Below are 27,653 nucleotides of genomic sequence, written 5' to 3'. Positions count from 1 at the left end.
AAGTTTCTGTGTCAGCTGAATTAATTTTCTCTCCTTTCTCCAGGTTGGTTTATAAGTGATTCCTACTGATCTATAAAATCAGCTATGCCACTGGCATCGTTGGCTACATGGCTGTCATGTTTACCCTCTTTGGTCTTAACTTATTATTCAAGTGAGTACCCTTCGCTTTTGTTTTTGCTGGTAGGGGAAGGAGAGCCTGGTGGGATATACCTTTCTTCCTGGGCAAATCCTGGTATTAACAGAGGGAACGTGGTACCCAGGATAGGAGACTTGAGCTATTGCAGTTGGGAGGGTAGAACTGAGATATCGCGGATGGGAGAGTGGGCCCTCCATAATTTTTGCTGGCAAAGATAATACAAAGTTAGAGTTTCAAATCGTTGTTTATATTTTCCAAGAATTTAGTGGAAAAACGTAATAACAAAAGTAAGAATGATAATGATTATAGCTAGTTACACATAACTCCATCACCCTAATGGAACCATTTTTCTTGTCCACGTGTGTACTGTTTATTGCAACGTCTACTCTACCTGTTGTCTTATGCTCAAAGAGATTAGGAGTTGGCAAACTATATCATGTGGGCCACAAAGGCTTGCCTCCTGTTTTTATAAAATAAAATTTTTTTACTAGAACACAGTCACACTCATTTGTTTACACTTGCCTCTGTGTCCCAGAGTAGTAATACAAAGCAGTTATGTCTCAGAGCAGGCCTTATTGGCCATGCCGCTTCCCTTACAGGATCAAACCAGAAGATGCCATGGACTTTGGCATTTCTCTCCTCTTCTATGGCCTCTACTATGGTGTTCTTGAGCGTGACTTTGCAGAAATGTGTGCAGACTACATGGCGTCTACTATAGGGGTGAGTTTACCTGGGCTCTTAATGCTGCCTCTTGCCACCTCAAAAGAGTTCAGGATAATATCACCTGTTTGACAGAAGAGATAAGCCATATAAAATCCTTCAAGATGTGGGCGGTATGTATGGAGATTTCTTCCTTAAAATTTGGAAAGCTAGATCTCAGGTATACCCTGGAATTTTTAACTTCAGGGCCATTATAGGAAAGAACCACTTTACCTTACAGGAAGTTAACATTCATTCAACAAATATTTATTTAATGCCTCTGTACTTGGGTACTGTGTATGTGCTGGAAGGACAAAGGCATACAGAGGTAAATGCGGTCTTTGCCTAAATGGAATTTACACTCTAGTGACAGAGATGGGTATTAAGATAACAAACACAAAAATTAATATAAAATTAGAACTTTAATAAAGATTATGAAGGAAGAGTTTATGCTGGCAATAAACAAATATAGTAGTGGCATTTGACCTGGTCTTGGGACTCAAGGATGGTTTCTTTGAAGAAGTGAACAATGAGTATGCGTTAACTAGATAAAGTGGGAAGTGAAGTGAAAACAGGTAGGGAAAATAGCGTGCGCATGAGACCTGTGGTGGGAGAAAGGGTGGGCGTTTTGAAGAACTAAGGTTAGTGTAGTTGGAGGACTGAGAATGTAATGTGGAAGTGTGTGGAGACATAGTTGGAGGCTAGGCTAGAAAAAAGCCTTGTAGACCAAATGAAAGATTGTGATTTTTATACTAAAAAGAATGGGATGCTAACATAGAAAATGACGTGATCAGATTTGTATTTCGAAAAGATTATTCTGGCTGCTGGGTAGAGAACAGAATGGAGAGAGATCCACAGATTAAAGTGGACCACTTAAGACTATTTAAAAGAATTTCACCAGTCTGGGGGAGATGAAGGAAGCTTGGATTGGGGTAGAGATGGTGGAAAGGGAGAGAAGAGCACTGTTTGAGAAGTATTTTGGAGGTACGTTTGACAGGACTTGGATATATATTGGTTCTAGAGATGGAAAGGTAGGTATCAAACCTGACATTTCTAATTCAGGCAACTCCTTGGATGGTATACTTTTCGCTGAGATAAGAAATGCTACAAGAGGACAAAGTGGAGACCATGGAAAGATTCTTTAAGCTTAAAATATGGGTAAAGTAACAGCCAATCTGAGAAACCCAAGTCAGTATCCCTGTTTCTTTTTTTGAAATGGAAATATGCTTTTTTTGTTTTGCTGTTTATAAAACTAATATGTTTTCTTTGTAATTATGTCAACAACACAGACATGCTTCCCCTTTCAGTGTCATTCCATTAGACCTCACCCCAAGAAGGAATATTTTCAAGTTTAATTGGACATTTCTCCAATTCTGTGCTGAAATACGTGTGACTCTGTCTGATGCAAGCAGAAGTTCTTGCTACATCATGGTTTGGCAGTTTGGAGAGAACGCCTGGTAGAATATCAGGGTAATAGGTTTTCTGGGAGCACCCAGATATCAGTCCTAGCTTTGAGGCAGCAGATATCAACAGAGACCAAGTGACAAGAACAGGAAAGGATTGCCACTGACTTTACATGAGGCACCTCCGCTACTCTTGTCATGTACGAGGCAGTTTTACAGGTAGGGGAGCTATTTGCTGTGTAAATTTGTATGTCTTTGCTCCTGTGATTTCATTTGTGCCACAGGCCAGTAGACTTAGGACAATTTAGGTTCAATAATACTCAACCATCACCTTGAATAACTTTAATCAAGTACAGTTTTATGTCTAGGACTGTGTTTATCAGTATTATGGGACTATTTTTATTTATTCCTTTAATGGATCAAATTGAAAACAAAGTATATTGGATCACTTTATAAACAGCCTAGTAGATTCTTTTTTGAACAATTGTCTTATGTTTTAGCAGCTTTCATTGTCTTATCTATTGTGTAGGTGATTCACAAGTTAGCTTTTCCTCTAAGAGATGGGATCATTACATTGACACCCCCCGCCCACCTCCACAAAATGAGATTTGAGCTAGGCCTCTTTCCATGCTTGCAGGAAGAATTATTGGGTGCTACAGTGATTACAAATGATAATCCCTAATAAGATAATTCCCTAATAATAATAAATTCTAGCTTCGCCAAAAGATCTGGCAGGAGAATTTCTCGTTAGGGTGGAGAGTGCTTCAAATACCAGCTCTTGATCCCTCATATTCTCCTTCCCTTATGGGATCTTACCTGTTACTCCCACCACTCCATGCTCCTCCTTTAATAGTCTGGCCCAAGGATAAACTCATGTACTTCCTTCCCTCTACCTCTTAGCAGAAGAACAGAAGGATCAAATAGTCTCATCAGACTTTATTAAAGGGTTGAGGATGATAGTGGGAAAATAAACCATGAGTACTTGACTGAGGTTAATTTGCCTTACCAGGCTGCCTACTTTCCAGGGCTTCCAGACCCTGCCTCCATGCAACTCTCAGCCTACCTGTGTGTAGGGGATGCCTTTTCGGCACATACCACTTAGAATCCCGATCTAGAGAGATTGAGCTGCATTTACAGTTCTTTCTAACCCTGAGAAATCCAGGACTTCCTTATTTCTGCCTGTCTTTGGTCAAATGGACGTTGGTCTGCTCAGGAACACCTGGGTGCCTAAGACACAGCAACCTGAATTTTTAATTAAGACTATCCCAGACCTTGAAGACAGAATCTGATCAGCGCTTTGGGGAAGGCAATTTAAAGAAGCCAGGAAACTTTAGCCTTCTATGCATTCATTAGCCAACTCATTCATTTATTTATTCAAGCAACAGTTATTTATCGACCATTTACAGTGTACAAAGTATGATCAAGTGCAGTCTTTACTAGCACCACTATTGCCCACTTCCAGTAGCCACCCTAGTCATTTTTTTTAAATGTCATAAATTACGCATAACATAAAATTTAGCATTTTAACCATTTTTAAGTGCATGACTCAGTGGCACTGAGTACATTTACATTGTTTTGCAACCATCGCCACTGTCCTATAGAACTCTTCATTTCGCAGAACTTGGTACGCATTAAAAGTAGTTCCTCAATTTCCTCTCCCCCAGCCCCTGGCAATCACCATTCTACTTTCTGTCTCTGAATTTGACCACTCTAGGTACCTCATATAAGTGGACTTATATAATATTTGACCTTTGCGACTGATTTATTTCACTTAGCATAATGTCCTCAAGGTTCACTCATGTACATGTCAGAATTTTCTTGCTTTTGAGGCTGAATAATATTCCTTTGTATGTATATACCACATTTTCCATTCTAAGTAGTTTTTTGTACATTCTGTAGTCACAGCTCCTATCCCAGGGAGTCATATTTGATGTTGGAGCTGTTCTGCTTATCGGGTCAGGAACTAGGTCTGATTCATCATCACTTGGTCCCCTTTTGTGAGAATGACTTGACCTAAAAAGATCTGTAATTTATTAATATCAGGGTTCTTAGAAGTGAAACCAGGAGGTTTTATAAGTATATTAACCAGCATTCTAAATTCCTTTTCTCTGTCTTATGTTACCATGTTTAATGTAGAGCAGCTCTTCGGTTTGCCTTACGGGGAGAAATCTGTAATATGAACTAAAGTAACTCTCTTTTTACATTGAGTAAAGGGAACCTTGGATGATGTTTGTTTTTTTTCCAGCTGGTCACTCTGCGGTCCTAAACTTGTGACAGCCAGTCAGTATAGTTTCCATGCATACCCCAAAGTCATATTGGGGTGGAGTAGGAGGGATGGAGGATTGTGAAATAAGCCTGTTTTCTGGGGCTTCTTCCAGGCAAGGCAGTAACATACTGTTCATGCTACATTGGGCTAAGTGTCCTATCTCACACTTTTTATCTCCTGAGCAAGTTTCTTTGCCTCAGATTTACCTCGTGGATCATCAGCGGCCCCAAATAACATCAGGACAGAACTTGCCCATTCATCTGGCTTCAGTAGTAGAAAGAGCGAGGGGCTTAGAGTCAGATAGACCTGGTTTCAAATTCTAATCCACTTTTAATTAGCTGTATACTCTTGAGCAATTTAGTTTACCTCTCTGATCTTATTAGCTACAGTAATATTATCAGACTTATAAAATCATTGTAAGAAACAAACAGGTTAATGTAAAGCATTTTGCAGAGCAGCCTTGCCCATGGGAAACACTCAGTAGATGATGATGATGATGATGTTAGCTACCATTTATCAAGTACCTGCTGTACTACGGAACTGCATAATTTATATCTAATCACCTACAGCACAGGGGCCAGTGCCCAATTTCTACAAGCTCTAGAACTTATAGAAAATTCTGTCTCCTTTTGCTTACCTTTCGCTTACCCCTTAGCCCATTCTAATTTGACCTTGGCTCATACCTTTCTTCTGAAATGGCTTTTACCCAGGTCACTATGATTCAGTGTCACTAATTCTGATCTCAGCAATCACAATGTGCCTTCACTTTTGTACCCTGCTTTTGCCATCAGTACAGTTGACTCAAGTACTCCTAGACAATTACTGTTTTCCAGATGTCTAGACCTAGAGCCTGCGTTCCTGATAAAAATATGCCATTCCTACCCCTGTATCTCAGGCCAGCCATTGGAATCTTGGTATTTCATATGAGGATCTACCTTTTTCCTAGGTAATTGACATTGAGAATGGCTATCCTTTTCAAAGGAGCCACTCTAACTCCTGTTCAACAGAGTGTGACCTTGCTGACCCTGACTGTAGACAAGCAGTTCGCTGTTTCCCCTGGTTTGAGTGGAGGTCCTGGCAGACAGACATAGCTGTGTCTGCTCTGGGTGTTCCAGTGTCATCCTGCCTTGCTCCATGTCCCAGCACCTATGTGCTCTCCTCCTCACCTAGCTTCAGGGCTTTGGCTTTTTCAGAAGACAGTTACTCAGAAACAAAAGAAGAAACAGCAAACTCAATTAAGAAAATAGACAAAGGCTAAGTACAATTAATCTACCTTACAGGTACAGATAAAATTATAACAAATGCAGAAGTTTTTTAAAAATTCATTATATACTTTTGCAAGATGTGAAGGTCTAGAGATTAATTGTAGAACAATGTGAATATACTTAATGCTACTGAACTGTACATTTGAAAATAGTTAAAATGGTAAATTGTGATAAAAGTGTGTTTTATCACAGTTTTTAAGATAATGAAAAGGAAAAAAACAATAAGTCTTAGAAAACTTTAGTAAATAAATTTCAAGTTTTTTCTCCTTGGGGCGAGGAGGAAATGGTACATAGCTGTTTAACAATAAACTGCCAGGAAAATGTGCAGAATTTGAAATTTCTTTTTGAAGTATGGAATTGGTTATCCATTGTAATTAACCTTAGTAAAAAATAGTCTTTAGTCTAAAAGTAATACATAGTCATTAGTAAGTTTTGAGTACAGAAAAGTAGGCAAAAGGGAGAAAAATCATCTATAATTCTACTACCAAACATCATTGGTGTGAACATCCAGATATAATTCCTTCTGATCTTTGTTTTTTGTATAGATATGGGCTCGTCTTTACATATGGTGCCTACCAATCACAATGTGCCTTCACTTTTGTACCCTGCTTTTGACAACGTTATATGTCAAGCTTCGGTTAACTGGCTGCCTGTTTATTCCCTTGAGTGTGTACCATAATTTATTTAGGCATTCTTCTGTTGTTGGTCATTTGCGGTTATTTCAGTTTTTTGCTTGTTTCTTTTTACTCTTTTGTTGTGGTAAAATATGTGTAACACAAAATTTGCCATTTTAGCCATTTTTAAGTCTGTAATTTAGTGCATTAATTACATTCACAGTGTTGTGCAACTGTCACCACTATATTCTCAGAATTTTTCATCCCTCCAAACGGAAAGTTATTATGCAATAACTTCCAGTTCCCTCCCCTAACCCCTGTCAGCCTCGAATCTCCTTTCTGTCTTTATGAATTTGCCTATTTTAGATATTTTATATAAATGGAATCATACAATATAGGTCCTTCTGTGCATCTGCTTATTTCACTTAGCATGATGTTTTCATGTATATTGTCATATATAACAGAACTTGATTATTTTAATGATTGGATAACATTCCATTATGTGAATATATCACATCTTGTTTATCCACCCATCTGTTGATAGGCATTTGAGTTGTTTCCACCTTTTGGCTATCGTGACTAATGCTACTATGAGCATTGGCATGCAGGTGTGTGTTTAGTTCCCGTTTTCATTGGGGAGGACGTGTGATGTACCTATGATTAGAATTGCTGTTTCGTATGATGACTCTGTGTTTTAACTTTTAGTGGAATTGCCGAACTCTTTACTTCTTTAAATATAAATAATGCTTAAATGAATACTTGTATGCATGAAGCTTTTTGGACATTTGTTCTTATTTCTTTAAATTCCTTGAAGTGAAATTAGTGGGTTAAAGGGTGTGACAGTTTGAGATATCATGCCAAATGCTACCTAAGAGGATTAAACCTCTTTTACTGCTGCCACAAGTGTCTGAGAATGCCCTTGTCACCAGACAACGTTGCACTGCACATTTCAGTTTTGAATCAGAGAAGAGCTATCCACGTCTGAAGGAACCATCACCTGACCACAGAGCAGCTTACCTGACTTAGCTCCTGGTCACCAACCCTGAGTCCTCCTCCTTCCCGTTCTCCTTATCCCTAATGCTGACCCAGTTCAGTCTTCAGGTCTTATTAGATCTGACTTCCGAACCCATCTCTGGTCTGTCTCTTTCTCCTCATTCGCCCAGCAAGGATGTAGTCAAGTTGGCGTATAAAACATGTTCTCTAGTTCTGTGACCTCCCCCTGCCACTTTACCTTCTCTCCAGAAGACCTAAGGACTACGTCGTAGCTTCTCACATTAGCTGATTCTCACATCTTTCCTCTCCTTTCCTTGTGCTCTTCTCTGCCAGTTCTACAGCAAGTCGGGCATGCCCACCAAACACCTTTCGGACAGCGTGTGTGCCGTGTGTGGGCAGCAGATCTTTGTGGATGTCAGTGAAGAGGGCATCATCGAGAACACGTACAGGCTGTCTTGCAATCACGTGTATCCTGCCTGGAGCTCCTGGGTCACATGCACATTCTGGTCAAGGAGGAAAGGGGGCATGCTGTCTCCCGACCTTTGAGTATAGGCGAGTCGCAAGAAGGCAAACATTTGGGTGATGCTCCCTGGTAGAGAAGCCAACACCCAGGAGTGGAAACCGCAGTTTTGCTCACCATTTTCCACAGATGGGAGCCACTCTTATGTTTATAGCCTGGCTGGACCAGGAAGGAGCCTGAAGCTGCACTAGCTGCCCAAGATTGGATGGGTCACAGGGGAGGAGCATCCTCTAGCTGGATCCTTCAGTTTCAGAATTAAATCCCCTTAATAGCCCTTTAATATTTATCATGTGCATACTCAGTTCCCATTCTGTGCAATGTGTTATATTATTCCCATTTTGCCCTATAACAACAATGTAAGGTACAGATCATTATTCTCACTTCACAAATGAGGATTCACAAATGAGGAAACAGGTTCAGAGAGAAGAGACTTGCTTAAGATTACACAGCTGATCAGAGGTGGAGCCAGGCTTTGAACCTTTCTCCAGAGCTAGTGCATGGGTACCATGAAGACACACAGAACTGGATGCCACCCTGGCTGCCCACTATTTCCCTTGACAGTGGTGCTCAGATTCCATGAGTTCTGCATCCGTGGCTGGTGCATTGTGGGAAAGAAGCAGACGTGTCCCTACTGCAAAGAGAAGGTAGACCTCAAGAGGATGTTCAGCAACCCGTATCCTTTGTTTGGATTCTTATTAGGAGTGGGCAGTGGGAAGAAAGCACTGGCCAGTGCGACCCTGTATTTTGGTCCTCCTGGAACCCTCCCTCCTGCTCCCAACCTGGTACATGTCTACCATTCTGTTTGGCCTCGGGTCTAGGAAAGTTGGAGGTGGAACATGGGGCAGGACTAGCAGCTCAGCTTTTCATCTTAGTTCTAGATCCCTCAAGGGTAAATTGGTAGTCACAGCAGCTACTGTTTACTGCTTGCTTATTGTGTGCCTGGCACTGTGTTAAGTGCATTACTTGTATTAATGTCATTTGATTCTCTAGCAACTTTACAACTTGGGGAATCTTATCCTCATTTTATAGATGAAACGATTTAGAGGTTGAATAACTTGCTCAAGGTTATGTAACTAGTGGGTGATACCTTACCTATGACATGCAAGGTTGGAGACCAGCTCTGGGCCTATGCAGGGCCTGCAAGGTGCAGGGATGGCTGAAGGTCTCCCCGTCCCCATCCACTGTCAACACAGGACCTGTGCTACCACTTGCTACTCTGCCAGTCTTCCCCACTTTGCCCTTACCCTCCTCTTCCGCCTCACAGCATGTCTGTTGGATAGTGCTCAGCCACTTCTCTTCCACCCCGCTCTCTTCCCCCAGGATCCAGAAACCCAGCTTTCTTCCTCTCCTCCCAGTTGCCTTTTCTCTTTGTGCCAGAGTTCCCATCCCTTGGACACTAGCTGGGCAGTGTGGGAGCCACTGCGTTCTCAGTACGTTTGCACAGTCCCGGAACAGACCAACCCTTTAAGGTTCCTTGCTTGGTTCTTCCAGGGGCTAGTTTAGGAACGGTTCAGTAGCTCATTGGTCAAGCGGATGCTTGGGACTTCTCTTAGTTCTCAGGGACTGGGCCAGCTGCTCTTTCTGATGCCTTTGGAGAGGTTCCTCCACAGTCTCAGGAGGTTCAACTAGTGCTTTCTCCAATACTGGAATCCCAGACTCCCTCTCCAAATGTCTTGCCTAGCATTTATCTGTAAAGAGAAAGGAAGGGAACTCATCTCTAGAGTTGCTTGGCCTCAGCAGGGCCTGGTGCCTAGTGCCCTTGGGTGAAGCCTCTGCTAGAAGTCATCCCCTGTGACTAACCTCTTGTTCCTTTCTGCCTCTGTCCTTAGACTGAACTTCTTCCTTGACCTAGAAAACTTTCCATATTGGACGTTATAAGAACCTTTGGGGTTACCTTATTTCACTCCCAGCTTCCCTGTAGCCTTTGTCACAGATACATTTACATACAGCAGTCTCAGACTGTGTTTTCTCACACTGGCAGTCCCATCGTAGAGAATTAGTTAAATGGGAGGCCGTCTGTGCATGCTGGTCATGGAGAGCTTAGTGTCACTTCTCCACTCCTATCTTCGGCACTGGTCCCCTCTTCCCGCCTTCCCTCATTCTCTGAGTTTAGCCCTTTATTCAAACATGGAAAGACTGGGTGGAGCTTTCTAGAAAGCAGCTCTCTTTCCTTGTAGGCTGATTCTGTGGAGCAGCTAGAAGCGTGGGCAATCCCAGGGAGGACCCTCTGACCCAGCCCCTAGACCAACCTTAGCAGCTCTAACACATAGCCTCTTTTCTTTAACACACTGACAGCTGGGAGAGGCCTCATGTCATGTATGGGCAACTGCTGGATTGGCTTCGATACTTGGTAGCCTGGCAGCCTGTCATCATTGGACTGGTGCAAGGCATCAACTACATCCTGGGCCTGGAGTAGGCAGAAGAGCATCCACCCACCATGGACCTCAGGGCACTCTTCTTCCTGCCCTTCAAGACCTCCTGGGTGGGAAAGACTCAGAGGGGCACTTGGGCCACTCAGGACCCTCCGGCTGTGTCCGGGTTGGGGACGGGTATGATGGCAAGCTAGCCAGTGCGGCTGTCAGCAGTGGGGGCTTTTTAAAAGAAAACTATTTTGATGAATATATTTAAAAACTTTTTTTATTATGGAGCATAGGAATTGCCCCAACTCCTCCAGGCTTCACCCTCCCAGCTTGAGCAGGGCAGGAGCAGAGCCACAAACTTTTTGGTTTAAAAAGCCTTCCCACCTCTGGCTGAGAGCCTTAGCCTACCCCCTCCCCTTTCCTCCCTCTGTGGGGCTCACGGCCTGTACACTCGGTGTGGAAGAGCTGAAGCACTCTGGTGCCACAGATGAGCACTGAGGGGTGAGGTGTCTTTCCTCCTCCCCTGTCTGAGACATAGGATGGATGTTGTGTCTGACTCTCTCTTCCCCTGTCCAGGAGCCATAGGCTGGTTGAGGCAAGTGGAACCTTGTGACTTTTCCAGTGAGGGAAGACTGGGGACCTCAGAATGCATTGAGGATTTGTTTGGGGACAGCCAGAAGCAGCAGCAGCAGCATGAGTAACCCGCCCCCAAGCAGGGCTGTACTCAGCGAGCAACAGAGACCACGGGGCTGCTGTCGACATCAATGATTGAGGGCCCTTTGAGCCCGGAAGTGGTGACATGTGCCAAAAGCCATTCTGCCACATCACTTCCTTCCCTGAAAGCCTAAATGAAAGCGTGTGTGTGCGTCTGTGGGACTATAGCAGATGTGAGACTTCTCCCTGTCATCAGACAGTGTTCCCTTGAAGCTGGCAGGGGATTCCCAGCCCAGGAAACATCCCTATATCAGCTTCATCATTTATGAGTCCTGCCTGGGCCTGGCAACAGGAATGATGGGTGGGGGGTATAGCCCAGGTGAGTACGACTTCTGAATAGGGGTTCCAGGGAGACCTCAGCCCTGGTCCTAGAAGTTTTAAAGGAAGGAGGAGAACAAACATGGCCTTCCGTACTGGGCTTCTAGGGAATATGGCCCGGCTGAGCCTGCCCCTTCGAGGGCAGCAGAAACCAAGCAGGATCTTGTCACTCTGAATAAAGCTCCATGAGCTGGGTTGGAAAGCTGAACATCATCTTGCTTTTCTTCTTCTCATCTCTTTCCATGGGGTCCCCGGGGGTACCTTGCCTTGGTTACCTTTTGCTGTTCCCATCTGAGAGCTGGGGCCCTGGGTGGTTGGCCCTACTCAGCATCCCTGGGAGTGGTGGAATGCAGGGCTCCTGTCCTGTAGCAGATAAGGCCCTAGGGCACCACTGGTGACTCTGTCCTTAGCACCTGAGGTCAGTGTCCTGCCACCACCCTTTTTCATGGGCCATTCTCAACTCCGGCTCTCTCTCCGGCCCAGATATGGCTTCCCACAGGCCCCCACTGCTCATGCCCATCCTCAGAGAGTGGGTGGGGACTGGTTGAAGGGTCCAGGGATCATCTTTTCAGTTTTGTCCCCCCAAGCCCCACATTAGGCTCATGTGAGAAGCTGAGGCCAGGCTGGCATATTTTACCAGTTCTGAGTCCCATGACCTCCCAGCGGCCCAACTCTGGTCTTGATGACACTCCAGAGTTCTATCTCCTCTCCCTCCCATCCTCCAAAGGACTGCGTCTCTCAGAGCCCCATGCGACCTTGCCTCCTGACCTAACTGCTAGGGGTGCTAGGGTGCCTACGGAGGAGTTTCCCTGTGTCTGCAGAGCCTGGGAGCTCCTGGGACAGGAGTCGGGGAGGAACTTAGAGGAGGAAAATGTCAAATAGAATCCTGGAGAAGAGCATGTGGCTTTGTCTCCTATGTGTAAATTAGGAACATGAGTCACGTTTTTACTCATATGTGCACATGCGCGCGCACACACAACCTTGGGATTGGAGCACATGGTGTTCCTGACATCCTCTCAGCTCATTTACATGTCCAGGCTGGCATATTTTACCAGTTCTGAGTCCCGTGACCTCCCAGCAGCCCAACTCTGGTCTCTATGACACTCGAGAGTTCTATCTCCTCTCCTCTCCCTCCCATCCTCCAAAGGACTGTCTCTGTCCCCAGCTTTCCTATCCTCCTGATCACGAAATCACAAACCTCAGACACTCAGATCTTGCCCTTCACACTTGAAAATGCATGCACTGGAGCTCCAGTCCTGCTCTTTCTGCCTCCACAATCCTGACAGTGAGTGCCACCTTCAGTTTTGCATCCTTGGTGCCTCATTCACCTCACCCTAGTCTTGGCCCTGCCTCAGCCCCAGCTCCATTTGTCTCATTAGTGACCAGACTAGCATGTATATACAGCTCTGTTGTTCTGGAGCCAGTGTTGGGCTGGCTACCCACCTTTCCCTAGAGAGAGGATGGGGCCTGGTTGAAGGGTCCAGGGATCATCTTTTCACTTTTGTCCCCCCCAACCCCCACATTAGGCTCATGTGAGAAGCTGAGGCCTTCTCTTAGAACCAGCTCTCCAGCTCGTGTTCCAAGTTTTTGTCTCCAAGAGGTTCCCAGACAGGCCGGGAAGTGCTCTCGGCACAGTTCCCACAGTGAGGCTCACACGCGGTCAGATACAGCGAACTGAGCCGTGGAGCTGTGAGAAGGGATTCCGAACACCAGGGCTCTTCAGGCTTCTTGGGAGTCAACTAGAGGGAATCTAGGCTTCCTGGTGAATCTGGGCCTGTAGCTCTGACCAGGGAGCTAGGATGAGATGAGCGAGGGGCTTGTGGTGGTGATAGATGGGTGTTTGGCTTGGTGGTTTTGGCAGGAGTGGGGAGCCTGGGAAAGATTAGGGTGTGGATGGGCTGATGTGGCTTTGAGCATGAAATGGTCAAAGTGATCCAACAACTTGGGGTCCCCAGTGCCTAAGAGAGTTGTCCTCTTGAACATGGATGTGATGTGAAGAAGTAAACAGGAGGCCTGCTCATATAGAAGCAGAAGCCTTGGCCCTGAAGAGCAAAGGTGGACACTTAAAGTCCTGACCCTTTGCTGGAACAGGAAAATTGATCTGTGAGAGACTTTCTCATTTGTTCATACCCTTTGTGACCCCAGGAGGGTGAGGATAAGGGTGGATTAAAGACCCCCAGTATACCACCACCTGGAGAGTAGGGGGTCCTGAGAGATAGGATGGTTCCTGGCCACTGTGAACTTTGGCTCAAGAAGAGGCTCAGTATGCAGAAACCTCGAGGACTGAGCCAAGATGCTTGTCATGTACGTGTGCCCCATTAGTGGCCGAGAACTCACTTTGGATTCCATGGCTAGAACGAAAATGAAAGTGAGATGGGGGAAGGGACCAGTGTTTTCCCAGAAGAATTTCACTTTATCCTGCCCTTCTCAGAACCAGCTCTGACAATGAAGAGCTTTGTCTCCCTTTGTGACTAGGTAAGTCCCTATAATGAAGGGGTTGGTTGGACTATAACTAGGTGTTGATGGTAATTAGACCTTGGGTGGGGAAAGGCTACCTCTAGACAATCCTCCAGCTTTCTAAGTGCTGAAGCGCTCCAGCCTTTGTTGGATGCCTGTCTTCTAGGAGTTGTCGATTGGGACAGATAGGCAGGACAAACGGGACAGTAAATGGCAATGCTGGGCAGGACAAACGCGAAAGAGTAAATAGCAATGCTGGGAAGTCCACCAAACGTTCAGGCCTAGGGAGGGGCTGTGGAGTCCACAGGAAGGAGAGAGCCACATATATGCCTACGGTTGGCGCGCTTCTGAGGCGATATGAAGTAATTTATTCATCATTCTCCCCCACCTCCCGCCAGAGAAGAGGAAGTCATCACATACATAGAGCCAGCACGCCAACTCCTGACACATACATTGTGACCATGAGACAGAACTGGATACCAGGTGAGTCTTGGGGCTATGTGTGGGGGTTGGGGTGTGTGTATGGGGGGCTAGGGTCTGAGAACAGAATAGAGCAGTATGGCTGCCCCAAGCCTTAGCCCCCAGGTGACTCCACTCCACTGTGTGCTGTTGCTTTCAGCCTCTGTCCAGATGCAGTGGCTCTGGCTCCATTCCACAGTCTCCTTGTGCTCCATTCAAAAAGGGCCAAGAGGTGGGGGGCCGAGAGGCCTTCTTCTCTGATTCCCTGGGCAGAGCTATATCCAGGCAAGACCTGAGCCTAGGTGGTGAGCATTCCCAAGTGGTCCAGCAGCTACTGATCTCTGTGACTGTCCTTTCCTCAGACCCCAGCACATTGTGGGTCCTGCTTCTGTGTGTCCACATCATCTTCCACTCAGCCAGAGCCACACCTATACCTCAGGCCACCACAGCTGCCACTGCCTCAGCTGGGGTCGCAAAGGACTCCTGCCCCTCCTGGCCCTTAATGCTCCCAGCAGCTAAGCGATGTCCAGCATTGGAGGTGACCTGGCCAGAAGTGGAAATCCCACTAAGTAAGGAGCGATTCTGTTGGAAGCCCAGGAGGGCACAGTGGTGGGAGGGCAGGCTCTGGGCACAGAGGGTCCAAGGGTGGGATTGACTCCAGAACATAATCCTTGTCCCCTTCTGCCATATAGCCCACCACCCACCAAGTCAGCTTGGCTGAGCATTCAGCATTCTCCCTCTCCCACCCAGCATCTTGAGCGGGTGCAAGCTCCAGCTCCCAAGATGCTCCCTATTAAATGGGACAGAGAATTCAGACATAAGGAATGGTCGGAGGACTCCCAGAGCCTTGACTGCAGTGTGCTCGTAGGCCCAACCCCTCCCAGAGCCTGCGTGCCCTCCGGCCACCTCAGAGGAAGAGTGGCCTATTGATGCTGCCTCCTTGGCCGGGGCTCTCAGAGTTACCGGAGCTGTACACTGAAAAAGGTCATCCTGAAGAAACAAGCTCAGAAGTCATCACCTGAGCCAAGGACCTGTCCTCAGATTCTTCTTGCTCAGCCCAGGGCCTCCTAGTAGACAGCCATTCCTCCCCTTTAATGGATTTTCTCACCTGGGTAGTGTGCCCAGCAGCACTCCAGGTTCCTGGGTTGTAGGGACTAAGGAGCTGGGCAGGGTGCGCAGGCCACAAAATGGCAGAGGGGAGGTCTGCTCTACGGAAGTGCTGACAGCCACACGTGTCCCTAGATGGAACGCTGACCTTGTCCTGCACTGCCTGCAGTCGCTTTCCCCACTTCAGCATCCTCTACTGGCTGGGCAATGGTTCCTTCATCGAGCATCTCCCAGGCCGGCTGTGGGAGGGCAGCACCAGGTGAGTGGCGTGGTGGCGAGGCCAGCAGGAGGGAGGCCTCCTGTTGTGCTTCTCTCACGGCCTTTCCTCCTCTGCGCCAGCCGGGAGCACAGGGGCACCAGCACCCAGCTGTGGAAGGCCTTGGTGCTGGAGGAGCTGAGCCCCGCCCTACGCAGTACCAACTTCTCCTGTGTTTTCACGGATCCCGAGCACACAGTCCAGCGTCACGTCGTACTGGCCCAGTGCTTGGTGAGGAACCCAAGGAAAGGTTTCCAGGGACCGGAGGAACTCTGCTCCAATGCAGGGAGGGGAGGGTGGGCTCCTCTCAAAGCTGTTTCCCTTAATGACCACCATCTTCCCATGTCCCCAAGCCTGAGGTGGAAACTGAGAAGAATTTAGGACTCAGGCAGAGGAAGCATGGCCTAGAAGGAAGTGACAGGATATGTCCCTCCCTGCCTTGGCCCTGATCCTTGTCTACCTTCACTTTCCTCAGGCTGAGCTGAGCACAGTTGTGCCCACTACTCGAGAAGCCCTCCAGAGGGTCCCCTCTGCCTCACCATCTTGACTCTGAAGCCTGGTTGAAATGCCACCTCTTCATTTAGGTCCAGGCCCTCTCAGCTCAGGCCACACTCTGCACCACCTTAAGGTTATATGTTAAATTTGTACAGGCGTACCTCGTTTTATTGTGCTTTGCTTTATTGTGTTTCGCGGATATTGCATTTTTTACAGACTGAAGTTTTGTGGCAACCCTGTGTTAAGTTCATTGGCACAATTTTTTCAACAGCATTTGCTCACTTTGTATGTGTCACATTTTGATAATTCTCAGAATATTTCAAACTTTTTCATCATTATATTTGTTGTGACCTGTGATCAGCGATCTTTAATGTTACCGTTGTAATTGTTTTGGGACACCACGAGCTATGCCCATATAAGATGGTGAACTTAATTGATAAATGTGTGTTCTGACTGCTCCACCAACCAGCTATTCTTTATCTCTCTTCCTCGAGATAATATTGAAATTAGGCCAATTAATAACCCTACAGTGGCCTCTAAGTGTTCTAGTGAAAGGAAGAGTCATGAATCTCTCACTTTATATCAAAAGCTAGAAATGGTTAAGCTTTCGACACGAGGAGGGCATGACATGAGACAGGCCAGGCCGTACGCTAGGCCTGTTGCACCAAACAGCGAAGTTGTGAATGCAAAGGAAAAGTTTCTGAAGGAAATTAAAAGTGCTACACCAGGGAGCACACAAATGACAAGAAAGCAAAACAGCCTTATTGCTGATATGGAGAAAGTTTTAGTGGCCTGGATAGATGAAACTGGCCACGACATTCCCTTATGCCAAAGCCTGATCCAGAGCAAGGCCCTAACTCTTTAATTCTGTAAAGGCTGAGAGAGGTGAGGAAGCTGCAGACGAAAAGTTTGAAGCTAGCAGAAGTTGGCTCATGAGATTTAAGGTAAAAAAAAAACCATCTCCATAACATAGAAGTGGAAGGTAAAGCAGCAGGCACTGATGGAAAATCTGCAACAAGTTACGCAGAAAATCTAGCTAAGAAAGTTAAGATGGCTACCCTTACTAGATTTTCAGTGTAGACAAACTAGCCTTCTATTGGAAGAAGAGGCCATCCAGGACTTATAGCTAGAGAAAAGTCAACATCTGGTTTCAAAGCTTCAAAGGACAGGCTGACCATCTTGTTAGGGGCTAATGCAGCTGGTGACTTTTAAGTTGGCACCAATGCTCATTTACCATTTGAAAATCCAAGGGCCCTTAAGAATTATGCTAAATGTGCTCTGTGCTCTAGAAATGGAACAACAAAGCCAGGATGATAGCACATCTGTTCACAACATGGCTTACTGCGTATTTTTAGCCCATTGTTGGGACCTACTGCTCAGAAAAAAAAGATTCAAAATTTTGCTGCTCATTGACAAGCACCTGGTCACCCAAGAGTTCTGATGAAGACATATAACTGTTTTTCATAACTGCTAACCCAGCATCCATTTTGCAACCCATGGATCTAGGAGTAATTTCAACTTTCGAATCTTATTAAGAAATACATTTCATAAGGCTATAGTTGCCATATAATAGTGATTCCTCTGGTGGATCTGGGCAAAGTAAAAAACTTATTCCCCATTCTAGATGCCAGTAAGAACATTCATGATTCAAAATGTCACCATTAATGGGTTTGGAATAAGTTGAAGCCAGCCCTCATGGATGACTTGGACATCAATGGAAGAAGTAACTGCAGATGTGGTGGAAATAGCAAGCGAACTAGAATTAGAAGTGGAGCCTGAAGATAACTGAACTGAAATTTCCTGATAAAACAGATGAGTTGTTTCTTATGGATGAGCCAAAAAAGTGGTTTCTTGAGGTGGAATCTATTCCTGGTGAAGATAAAGATTGTTGAAATGACCACAAAGGATTTTAGAATATCACACAAACTTAGTTGATAAAACAGCAGCAAGGTCTCAGAGGATCGACTCCAATTTTAAAAGAAGTTCTATGGGTAAAATGCTATCAAACAGCACTGCATGCTAAAGAGAAATTGTCCATGAAAGGAAGAGTCAATAGAGCCAACTTTTTTTTTGAGAAATTGCCACAGCTACCGCAGCCTTCAGCAACCAACACCCTGATCTGTCAGCAGCCAACAAGACCTTCCACCAGCAAAAAGATTACGACTTGCTGAAGGCTTAGATGATGGTTAGCACTTTTTAGCAATGGTTTATTTTTTAAAATGTGTACATTTTTTAGACATAATGCTGTTGCAAATGTAATTGACTACAGAATAGTGTAAACATAACTTTATATGCACCGGGAAACAAAATCATGGGACTCCTGGGATAGTCACTTCACTTCAGTGGTCTGGAATCAAAGCTGCAATGTCTCTAAGCTGTGCCTATATATTTTTCCTTGACTGGATTGTCCCAGGGAAGGGATGGGTCAGAGGCTGCTTCTGATCTGCATACAGCTGAATCTGTGTCATATCCAGCAGAGCCCACAATGGACATTCATAAATGATTTTTCAGTGGAGGCATACTGACATCTCAGTCATTTAGGCCATCCTTCTACTCACAGAATTTGGCCCATTCCAGGAGGGACTGTGGGAAGAGGACTGCCACTTGGAAACTAAAGACAAAGATCCAGGGGACACAGGCCCTTAGACAAGGACAGCCCATAATGCTCCCTGAGCAGAAGCCAGAAATGAAGTGTGAGACGATCTTTTTGCCCCAGAAAGGCCAGGAGAAGGGGTTTGAAAGGCGGTAGGTGGTCTGGGCAGGAACAAAGGTATGCTCTAAAGAACCCAGATTTCCTTTCTTGTCCCACAAAGATCAAGGCAACTCAGCACTCAAGGGAGAAAAATAGACTTTATTTACAAGTAATAACATTTAGAAAAGATCCATCCCTGGCCCTTAAAAACCTTCCCATCACTCCAAATCCCACCCCAGTACAATTCTGGGGAAGGTGGTGGATGAGCTGCCACTGAAGGCTGTCCCCTGGCACCCCCTTCTGCATGGGCCCATCGTTCCTGGAAAAGAGCATCCTCTGGGCAACTGGGTCCTTGGGTGGATGGGAGCACCTGGGGGTGGGGTGCTCCCACTAGGTCAACGCCCAGTCCTGGACTTTTAAGAGCAAGGGACCCTGTTAGGCCCAGCCACCAGGAGCAGCAGGGACCAGGGTCTGCTCCTCCAATGGTCCCTTCTAGATCCAGAGGCTGACAGGACTGGCTGGGCACAATGACCCAGCCACTCAAAGCCAGCCTCAAATCTGGTTGTGATGGAGAAGTGACTTGACTTTGCTCTGTGAAAACATCAGGAGGCAAGGTAGGGAGAGGACCCAGACTGTCCAGGCTCCAGGCCAACTCTGAGGACACACCTGTTCACCTAGTAAAGGCTCTGGTAAAGGTCCAGGTACCAGGCCAAGGTGTGGGCAGGCATCACTGTCTCTAGGGGTTTGGCCACTATTGGCCTGGGAGCTGAGAGAAGGCACTGAGAGGGACAGTAGGAGGAGGAAGACCAGGCAAGGTCAGCATCAGGGACACAGGTGGGGCCACTCACTGGTACCGGCCCTTTAGTGCTTTGCCTGAAAGAAAGAGACATAGTCACTCGGTTGGATGACACTTGTGATGCCAGCCTGCAATAGCTGGCTCAGGAAGACCTCTTCCTGCTCTGGCACAACCCTAACGAGGACCCCTTCAATGGTGTGGCCCTAGACAGGTCAGCCTTCAGCTCACCAGGTGCTGTGTTTAAGCAGCTCTGGGCATTCTCACTAGGAATGTCATTGTCTCCTCTCCTCAATACTGAGCATCCAACCAAGATGGGCAGCGCCTGCTCTTAGCCCCCAACCTCTGGCAGCCTAGCTCTGCCCTGCCTTGGAGGCTGTCCCATGGGTGGTCAGGGGCAGTGCCCAGGCTTCCACCAGGTTTCCTGGGTGTTGAACCCTCCCCGTTCCCTATCAGTGCCCCCACCTTGCCCTTGGCCCGAGGGGTGGCAGCAGCGATGGCGGCAGCAGTGGCAGCACTGGCTGTGGTCGTGGCGATGCGAGGAGAGCGACGGGTTCCACTGCGGGTGTTGGGGGAGGCCTTGGACAGGGCTTTCTTTGAGGTCCCCCTCCGCAGAAGGCTATTCCCGAGCTTCTTGGGCGTGTTGAGGATGCTGAAGGCCATGGACTGGCGGCGGTCAGCCTGTGGGGAGGGGCGGTCAACCTGGGTACTCTGTCGCTGCCTTCCCAGGCCAACCTGCTGCTGTAGTGTCTCCCTTCAACCCCTGACTCACCTGTTTAACAGCAGGTGGTGCTGCTTTCTTCTGGGCCTCCACAGTGCTCTGTTTGCGCCCTTCATGTCGGTCCCGGGGAGTCATGGGACGTGGGAAACAACTGGTGGGCTTCTTAGACTATGGGGAAGAGGACACTTAGGCAGACAGCGGCAAGAGGATTTCACATCCAAAGCCAGGTGTCTGAGTGGACCTCATACGTCAGCCTGTCCAGCCAGAAGCACCATTCCCACTCCCTACCCCACCTCCGAGCCAGCAGCCTACCCTTTAGTCCACTTTTCAAACTTGGTGAGCTGAGCCTGACCTGGGCAGGCTGTCAGAACAAAACACAGAAGCCAATGTCACCTACCTCAGGGGTGCCAGGGCCCTGGTGGGGCTCTAAGGAGACCCGTTTGCGCTGCCGGGTGGTGATGCCAGCACCCTCAGCTATCTGGGTTGGCTGCATGCTGGCTCGGCGCAGGGTCTCCTGGGGGTCACCGGTTTTCATCTCCTCATCTGTGATGGTAGCCAGGCTCAGAGAAGGCTGCATGGGGTACAAGTGTTTGGAGCTGGAGCAGTACTGCCCCAGACTCTCACAGACCCAGCAAGTGGAACAGCTGGAGCCTTCCTATTGCAAAAGGACTCCTGCCCTGTTGCTTTCTCTGCCTACACCCTACACAAAGGCCAGAGCAGAGTAGTCCCAAGCAGACCTCTCCAAGCTCTTGCCTACCCACAGTGACTTCGTCCCTTAACTCCCTCCCTGCTTTCTGTTCCACTGGAAATATACAGTCACCTCACCTTCCTGGAGGCCAGAGACCCAGGGCACTAGTACTCAGGCTAGGTCAGCAGGTGGCACTAGGATGGAATGCCAAGGGAGGAAAAGGTAAGCCAGCGTGGGCAGGTCCTATGCAGGTGACCCCAGAGCTCACCCTGGACTCCAGGGGATAGCAGGTCTTCAGGTGCGGCGGGCAGACTCGGTTGCGCTGCTGCAACTCTGCAATGCGGTTCCAGTCATCCAGCTGCTCGGGCTCGTCCTGGCAAGTGCCCATATAGAAGCTGTTCCTTCCTGGGGAGGGCAGGGAAGTTGGAACAAGTGGAAATGGAAGGTCAGGAAGAATGAGGGTGGAGGCAGCTGGTTGCCCACAGGCCGTGGCATCTCGCCAGCTTTTGTTGCCACCACTCCTGTCCACCTATAGTGGACCTGAAGCCGTTATAGTAGCCCAGAGTCCTGCTCTGCTCGGAGCTGCAGAAACAGCAGCAGTGCTCAGACCATTTCTACCACGGCAGCTGGCTCACTCCCTTGGGAGGTCAAAAGAAGTCATATGCAGAAGCTGTGACACCAAGAAAAGCTACTCGAGGGCCAGGATACCCAGGGAGTCCCTGAAAGCAAGAGCCTCCAAGAATCTGAGGATAGACCACTAGCCATTAGACCACTAGCCAGCCTGGCCCTCTGGCAACCCATCACCATCTGAGAAGGGCCTCTGAGCGTCACTATTGTGCTGAGAATCCCAGGCCCCCTGTCTGAGAATTTCCAGTTCACACTGGCTGAGATTAACAGCAGCCTGATTGCCCAGCATAGCCCCTTTGCTGGACAGGCAAGGCAGCCAGGAAGCTAGTTTTGGGTTTTTAAAAGCTTGTCGTTTCCCTATGCCAGAATCCGCTTTCAGTCTAATCTTTGGGTAGGGACAGGGTTAGGGAACAGTCCTCACCTGGAGGGGCCCCACTGGACACCCTGGCCTGGGAGCGGCGAGCAGAGCTGCGAGTGGTAGGCCGGTAGCCAGGCAGGCTGAGCAGAGCCGAGTTGCCATCGTCCGGAGAGCCCAGGCGGGCTAGAGACTGAGTAGAGGAGGTGGCTCTTGGGCCAGCCTGGGAAGCAGGGGCAGACTGCGTGCTATAGAAGGATGAGTTGGCACTGTCTGGCTCCTCCACATCTGGCTTCTGAAAGAGAGGATGAATCTGTTGTGGTGGGTAGAGTGAGGCACGCTGATACCCTCCTCCTAAAGTTCCTCAGAGCCCACAGCACAGCTCCATGTGTTCCCACACTGCTTTGCGGGGTTCCCTAGTTGGACGTCTGCGAGAAATGGGCCTCGTTACCAGAATCTGGCACAAGGTGCTGAGGCTATCAGGACTCTCTTCTACCTGTTTTCCATGGAGTCTATTAAAAAGTGCTTTGAGGAAGCAAAGGCAGAGTGTATCAGACCATTTTAGAAGTGAGGTTCAAAGAAAGGAAGTGGCTGGCCCAAAGGTCACACAGCTAGGAAGGGGGAGAGCCAGGGCTGGAACTCATGTCTCCTGAGCTAGTCACATTCATCACACAGCCTCCATCGTCCCTGCCCCAGACTCCTCACAGACCCAGCATGTAGAACAGCTGGAGCCTTCCAACCTTGCCAGGGCCCTATCTTTTAGAACTTTTCCAGCTTCTTGGTAACAGGGCACCTTGCACAGAGGAGCCCCCTGTTGCACTAAAGGCACCTCTCCTCTGCCCCCTAACCTCAAGATATGGAAACAAGGACAGCCCGGTGGGTGACCACAACATCTTAGCTACCCAGGGGGCGGTACTGAGAGGCACAGGCTGGGCTGCAACTTCTCCATATTCTCTCCCTTCAGTCTGTACAGGGTCAGTGCTACACATGGAGAGGACACCAGCCTTATGTTCAGTAGATAGGCATCCAATTCCAGCTCTGCCCCTTTCTACAAAAGAGGTCTAAGATCCTTCTCAGAGTCTCAGATTTCCCTTCTGTAAGATAAGGGCTGGTCAGCCCTGGCTTCCTTTTGAGGCTGTTTTGAAGACCCAATGGAAAGATGCCCTGAGAGGATGTGAGCATTACTTTCCTGCAGCCCCACTCCCAGCAGCCTGACCTTGGTCATGGTGATGTTGATGATTTGCGTAGTACGCCGACGAGCAGAGCGAGTCTTCCGGCCTGAGTCCAGGAAGACATCCCCCAGGGAGTCTAGGCTGCTCTCCAGGGGGGCCTGAACCCGAGAAGGAATGGGGGTAAAGTAGAGACTCTCCAGGGATTCCACCTTGGGGGGCAGGCGCTGGGAGATGGGTGAGGCTGGCTCTCCAGGAATGCTGGTGCCATCTGGCTGGGTACGAGGCAGCTTGCTGTAGAAAAGAAACTTACTGAGGTGCCACTTTTGGGGCTAGAAGGCATTCTGTCCATCCCTTTGCTCCAGAGTCACCATTTCCTACATGTATTACAAGCAGACCAGGTCAAGCACCCCATTCTCGCTCTGATTATTCAGAGGTACCAAGGAAAGCCCTTGACCTGGGCTTTCCCTTCAGTCCGCTCTTGACGCTTGGGGTCAGTGCATCTACACCCTTAAACTCCCAGGCCTCTGCCTTAGCCCAGACCCTCCTCTCCAGACCCATGTATCCACGGCCCAGATATCTGCCCAGGATACCTACAGCTATTTCCACAATGGACATGTCCCAAACTTAGCCCATCCGTTCCTACTCCTAATTCCTATTTCAGCGAATGGGAGCAGCCTCCACCTGGTCACCCAGCCAAACATTGGCAGGATCCTAGTCTTCCCTCTCCTGCCAAACCCAATCAGCAAGTCTAACCACACCCCACTCCACTCCCACATCCTACCCTGATTGCCTCATCTCCTATCACCTAGAGTGACAACAGCATCAGAGAGGCACCAGAATGGTGACAAGCAAAGACTTGAGCCAGGCCGCCCAGGTTCAAGCCCAGCTCTGCCACTGTGGAACCTTGGGCAAGGGACTTTGCTTTTATGCCCCAATTTCATGTTAAATGAATTAATATTTTTCAAATGTCTATAGCAGTATCTGGCACATAAGTATTTATTTAATAAAAATTTGTTTCTCGTCTCAGCTTCTACACTGGCTATAAGGATAAGCTTTCTAAGATGTAAATCTGATCATGTACTCAATTTCAAGCCCTTCAGAGGTCCCTCAATGCCTTTAGGATCAAGTCTAAATGCCAGCCTTCTTCAGTGGCGAGTCCAGGCGGCCCTCCCAACCTCACTTTCCAGCCCAGCAAGGCTCTTTCTCAGCCTTTGCTCTCACTGCTCTGTCCACTAGGCACACATCATACCTACAGCTCCTTTCAAGATTCAGGAGTGACAGCACCCATGAAGCCTTTTCTGACCACTCATTTATTTTGATCCCACTGTGCCCTACACAAACATCTAACATTAACACCTGTAATACTTTTCCTTTATTCTCCTCTAAGAATACACTTCCAGAGGGACATCTTATTTACCTCACAGCCCCAGTGCCCAAGATACAGCCTGGTAAACAGTAGGCTCTCAATGTACAATAGACTGAGGGAAGAAGGGTGCCTCCTGACCTGGTGATAGTGAGTGGGGTCCCCTCCTCACAGCTCAGATCCAGGCTGTCAATACTCAAATCCAGCTGAGGTTTGGCCTGGGGCTCCCGGCTCTTTAAGGCATCAGTTGCCACCTGGAACTTGCCTAGGTCTCGAAGCTGCTGGTCGGCGTGGGCGACCTGGGAAGCAGAGGACCAGGGAGAGTGAAGAGAAGGCTAAAGCAGGGATGGCTTAGGAGAGGAGGGTGCATGGGTCCATTATAACAGAGATAAGGGAGTCTGCTCAGTCAGATACTTACCTGTGCCTCCAGGCTTCGCACCTGGGCAGTAAGGTGGCGGCAGGTCTGTTCAGTCTCCTTGGTCTTCAACCCGGCCTGCTGCAGTTCACGGCCCAGCCGTTCGGCTTCAGTCCTCAGCTCCTTGTTTTCCTTCTGCAACTGCTCCAGGCTCCGCAGCTGCTCCTGAAGTTCTTGGTTCTGCTGCTTCTTGGCATCATAATGGGTCTTGGCTTTCTCCATCTGTGTGGGCAGATGGGGTGGGTGGCGGTGGGGGAGGGCACGAGGGAGGGCAGAGTGGCCTGGGGCTGGGCTCCTCACCTGCAGCTTGTAGTGCTCAGCTGCCTGCTCCTTCTGGCTCAGCTGGGCCTGCAGCTCACTCAGCTGGGCCTGGAGGCGTTGGGCCTCTTGCTGGCTCTCACCGCCCTGGGCCTGAAAAGCATGAGGAAGGCTGATGGGGACGGCTGGTCTGGTGGCTCCACCCAAATCCACTGCTTTGCCCTAGCCTCTTGAGCTCCATGGTGTTTTCAAATTCCTGCAAATTCACTCAGGAAGTGGAAAAATCCTTGTACTCCCCCTCCCAACTCAAGCCTACTGAAACATCACACACTCCAAGGTCTGCAGCAGCTTTCCCTGTCCAGCTAATGTCATTTCTGGAAGAGTTCTGGCCCTTCTTTGAGACCAGGCACAAACTGTCTCATTCTCTCTCCAAGAGTACATAGTCAGCCTCCCCAGGGAGGAAGGGAACTGATCCTCAGGGAACACCTTGCTGCAGAACACAGAGATAAGCACTTGTGATGTGAGTTCTCAGGATATGTGAACTCATTTCTCCCCAGAGCCACTCTGGGAAGTAACTTTATCTCCACCAGAGATGAAAAAATTGAGCTCAGAGATTTAAGCAAATTGACCAAGGTTATAATGACTAAACAAAGTAAGATTTGAACCTTGGTCCACCTGACTCCAAAGCCTGTGTGGGCTCACTTATGACACTGGCACTGTCTCCTCTCCAGACCACAGATTCCTTGTGTCAGGTTCTCTGTCCACTCACAGTGCCAGCAACTGCTTAGTCTGTACCAGATACAGCACAGGATCATCCAGCTGTACCTCTTCTATATAACACCGAGTACCAGGAAGGCCCCCAAAAGGAGTATAACAAGCACCTTTTTATCACCTAATGGTGACATGGTATGGAACACCTGGAAGTGAGCTGGGCAAATGAAGCTCTGAGCTCCCACCAATTCTTGCGACCCAAAAGGGCTTTAATGAGTCCCAGGGCCACTGATGCCCAGTTCCTTTGCCCCCCAACTAAAGGTTGTGAAACCGAGACTGCAAGAAAGCAAATATTAACCCAAGAAGGTGACTTCATTGAAAACATTAAAAATATTAAATTGTATTATAACATTACGTGTCATTGACACTCTCACTCCTTAAGGCTAGACTTGTCTAGACCAGCACCATCCAGCAGGACTTCCTGCAATGATGGTAATATTCTGTATCTGCCCTGTCCAATATGGCAGCCACTAGCCACACACAGTTACTGAGCAGGGGAATGTGGCTAGTGTGACAAAGGAACTGAATTTTTAATTTAATTATAATTTAAATTTAACCACATATGGCTAGTAGCTACTACAGTAAACAGCAAAGGTTTGAGGGATGGAGGCCACTCCAGTCTTCCCTTCAGAGCTCCCAGGAGGCACATGCAGGAGGCCCCTGAGCCACAGGCAGGCCTCCTAAGGCTGCCAAGCCCCAGTGTGCCCCTCCCCTGCCCCCACACCCACCACAGTCCGAGGGCTTATAGAACACCTTCCCTCCCCCATCTGTCCCACCTTAAGCTTCTGCTGCTGCACCTTGCTGGCTTGGTCATGGTCAGCTAGTTTCTTACTCAGTTCTTCTACCTGGGGCAGGGGAGGGAAGAAGAGAATACTCAGAAGGCCTTCCCCTGGATGTCCAGGCAAATTATGGGGTTTCCCCAGACCAGTGCCCCCCAGTATTCCTAGAAAAAGAAATTCGGGTCCTTTCTCTGGCCTCCAATTAGGAAACACTCTGCTGCCCAGTTTAGTTGGCAGGACCTGAGTGAGGGACCCAACACACAGGTGTTGTCAGAGCCACCTGCCCATGCTCGCCTCTACCCCCAGCTTGGAGGGACAGAGGCCTGCAGCTGCCAGATTCAGCAGAACTGATTCTGGAAAGCTGAAACACCACCACCCTACTGCTGCCACCTTGCCCAGCCCCAACCTTTCCGGGTTAGGGACAAGAACAGGGACCTCGCCTCTAAACTCTAGCAGAATACTCATTCAATACCCAATCCTCCTCCCAGAAACCAACAAAGCAAAAGCCCACAGGTAATCATACCTTTTCCCAATGGCCACAGGCTGTTAGGGCTGGCGCTAGCAGAGTGGTTAGCATGGCAGATCAGAGCAGGGGCAGCACATGTCCAAGCCCACCCAACTCCCACAGAGGAACAAGGGGTGATGAGAGGGACCAACACAGCCACAAGCACTCCTGGTTCCCCCAGGCATTCCAGGAGCTCAAGCATAATCAGGAAAGGCTCTATTGCTAACTGTTTGTATTTGGTTTGACTATCTCCATCATCCTGGTCTCCTTGGGAAGAAAGGTGATAGGAGGAAAGGAAGGCCCAATTCTCCAGCACACGTGAGGTGACTGGGTAGGCAGTCTGGCAGAGAAAGGGCACTCCCACTAAATACCAGCTCAACAGGCTTGACGTCTAGGGCAGCACAGAGAGAGCCTTGTGAGAGCAGGGCAGCCAGCCCATGCCACTCCTCTGT

At 48.3% G+C, this 27,653-nt stretch overlaps 2 protein-coding genes across 6 annotated transcripts in view; one reads left to right on the top strand and one right to left on the bottom strand.

Moving 5' to 3' along the window:
* LOC102892454 overlaps positions 1–16,527 on the top strand; it is an 82,519-nt gene extending 65,992 nt beyond the window's left edge. Inside the window, 8 exon segments of the mRNA XM_015594724.2 lie at positions 44–151; positions 736–856; positions 14,144–14,228; positions 14,567–14,773; positions 15,447–15,570; positions 15,651–15,798; positions 16,043–16,081; positions 16,083–16,527. Coding sequence (XP_015450210.1) covers positions 44–151; positions 736–856; positions 14,144–14,228; positions 14,567–14,773; positions 15,447–15,570; positions 15,651–15,798; positions 16,043–16,081; positions 16,083–16,151 — 901 coding nt within the window. The 3' untranslated portion in view covers positions 16,152–16,527.
* A 2,366-nt stretch (positions 16,528–18,893) lies between these two features.
* Positions 18,894–27,653, bottom strand: part of NUMA1 (nuclear mitotic apparatus protein 1) — a 64,879-nt gene continuing 56,119 nt past the window's right edge. For all 5 annotated transcript variants that reach the window (XM_025051589.1, XM_006918698.3, XM_015594723.2 and 2 more), the window contains 11 exons: positions 26,694–26,762; positions 25,189–25,299; positions 24,892–25,110; positions 24,615–24,772; positions 23,155–23,401; positions 22,005–22,233; positions 21,225–21,361; positions 20,666–20,839; positions 20,320–20,436; positions 20,013–20,228; positions 18,894–19,627 (listed from right to left, as the gene is read on the bottom strand). In XM_025051589.1, the coding sequence (XP_024907357.1) occupies positions 19,616–19,627; positions 20,013–20,228; positions 20,320–20,436; positions 20,666–20,839; positions 21,225–21,361; positions 22,005–22,233; positions 23,155–23,401; positions 24,615–24,772; positions 24,892–25,110; positions 25,189–25,299; positions 26,694–26,762 (1,689 nt within the window). In that variant the 3' untranslated portion in view covers positions 18,894–19,615. The remainder of the gene's footprint in view (positions 19,628–20,012; positions 20,229–20,319; positions 20,437–20,665; positions 20,840–21,224; positions 21,362–22,004; positions 22,234–23,154; positions 23,402–24,614; positions 24,773–24,891; positions 25,111–25,188; positions 25,300–26,693; positions 26,763–27,653) is intronic.

The sequence above is a fragment of the Pteropus alecto genome, unplaced genomic scaffold (assembly GCF_000325575.1).
Source record: "Pteropus alecto unplaced genomic scaffold, ASM32557v1 scaffold468, whole genome shotgun sequence".
Lineage (NCBI taxonomy): Eukaryota > Metazoa > Chordata > Mammalia > Chiroptera > Pteropodidae > Pteropus > Pteropus alecto.
Note: the sequence above shows the minus strand (reverse complement) of the source record. Positions and strands in the feature narration are given on the sequence as shown.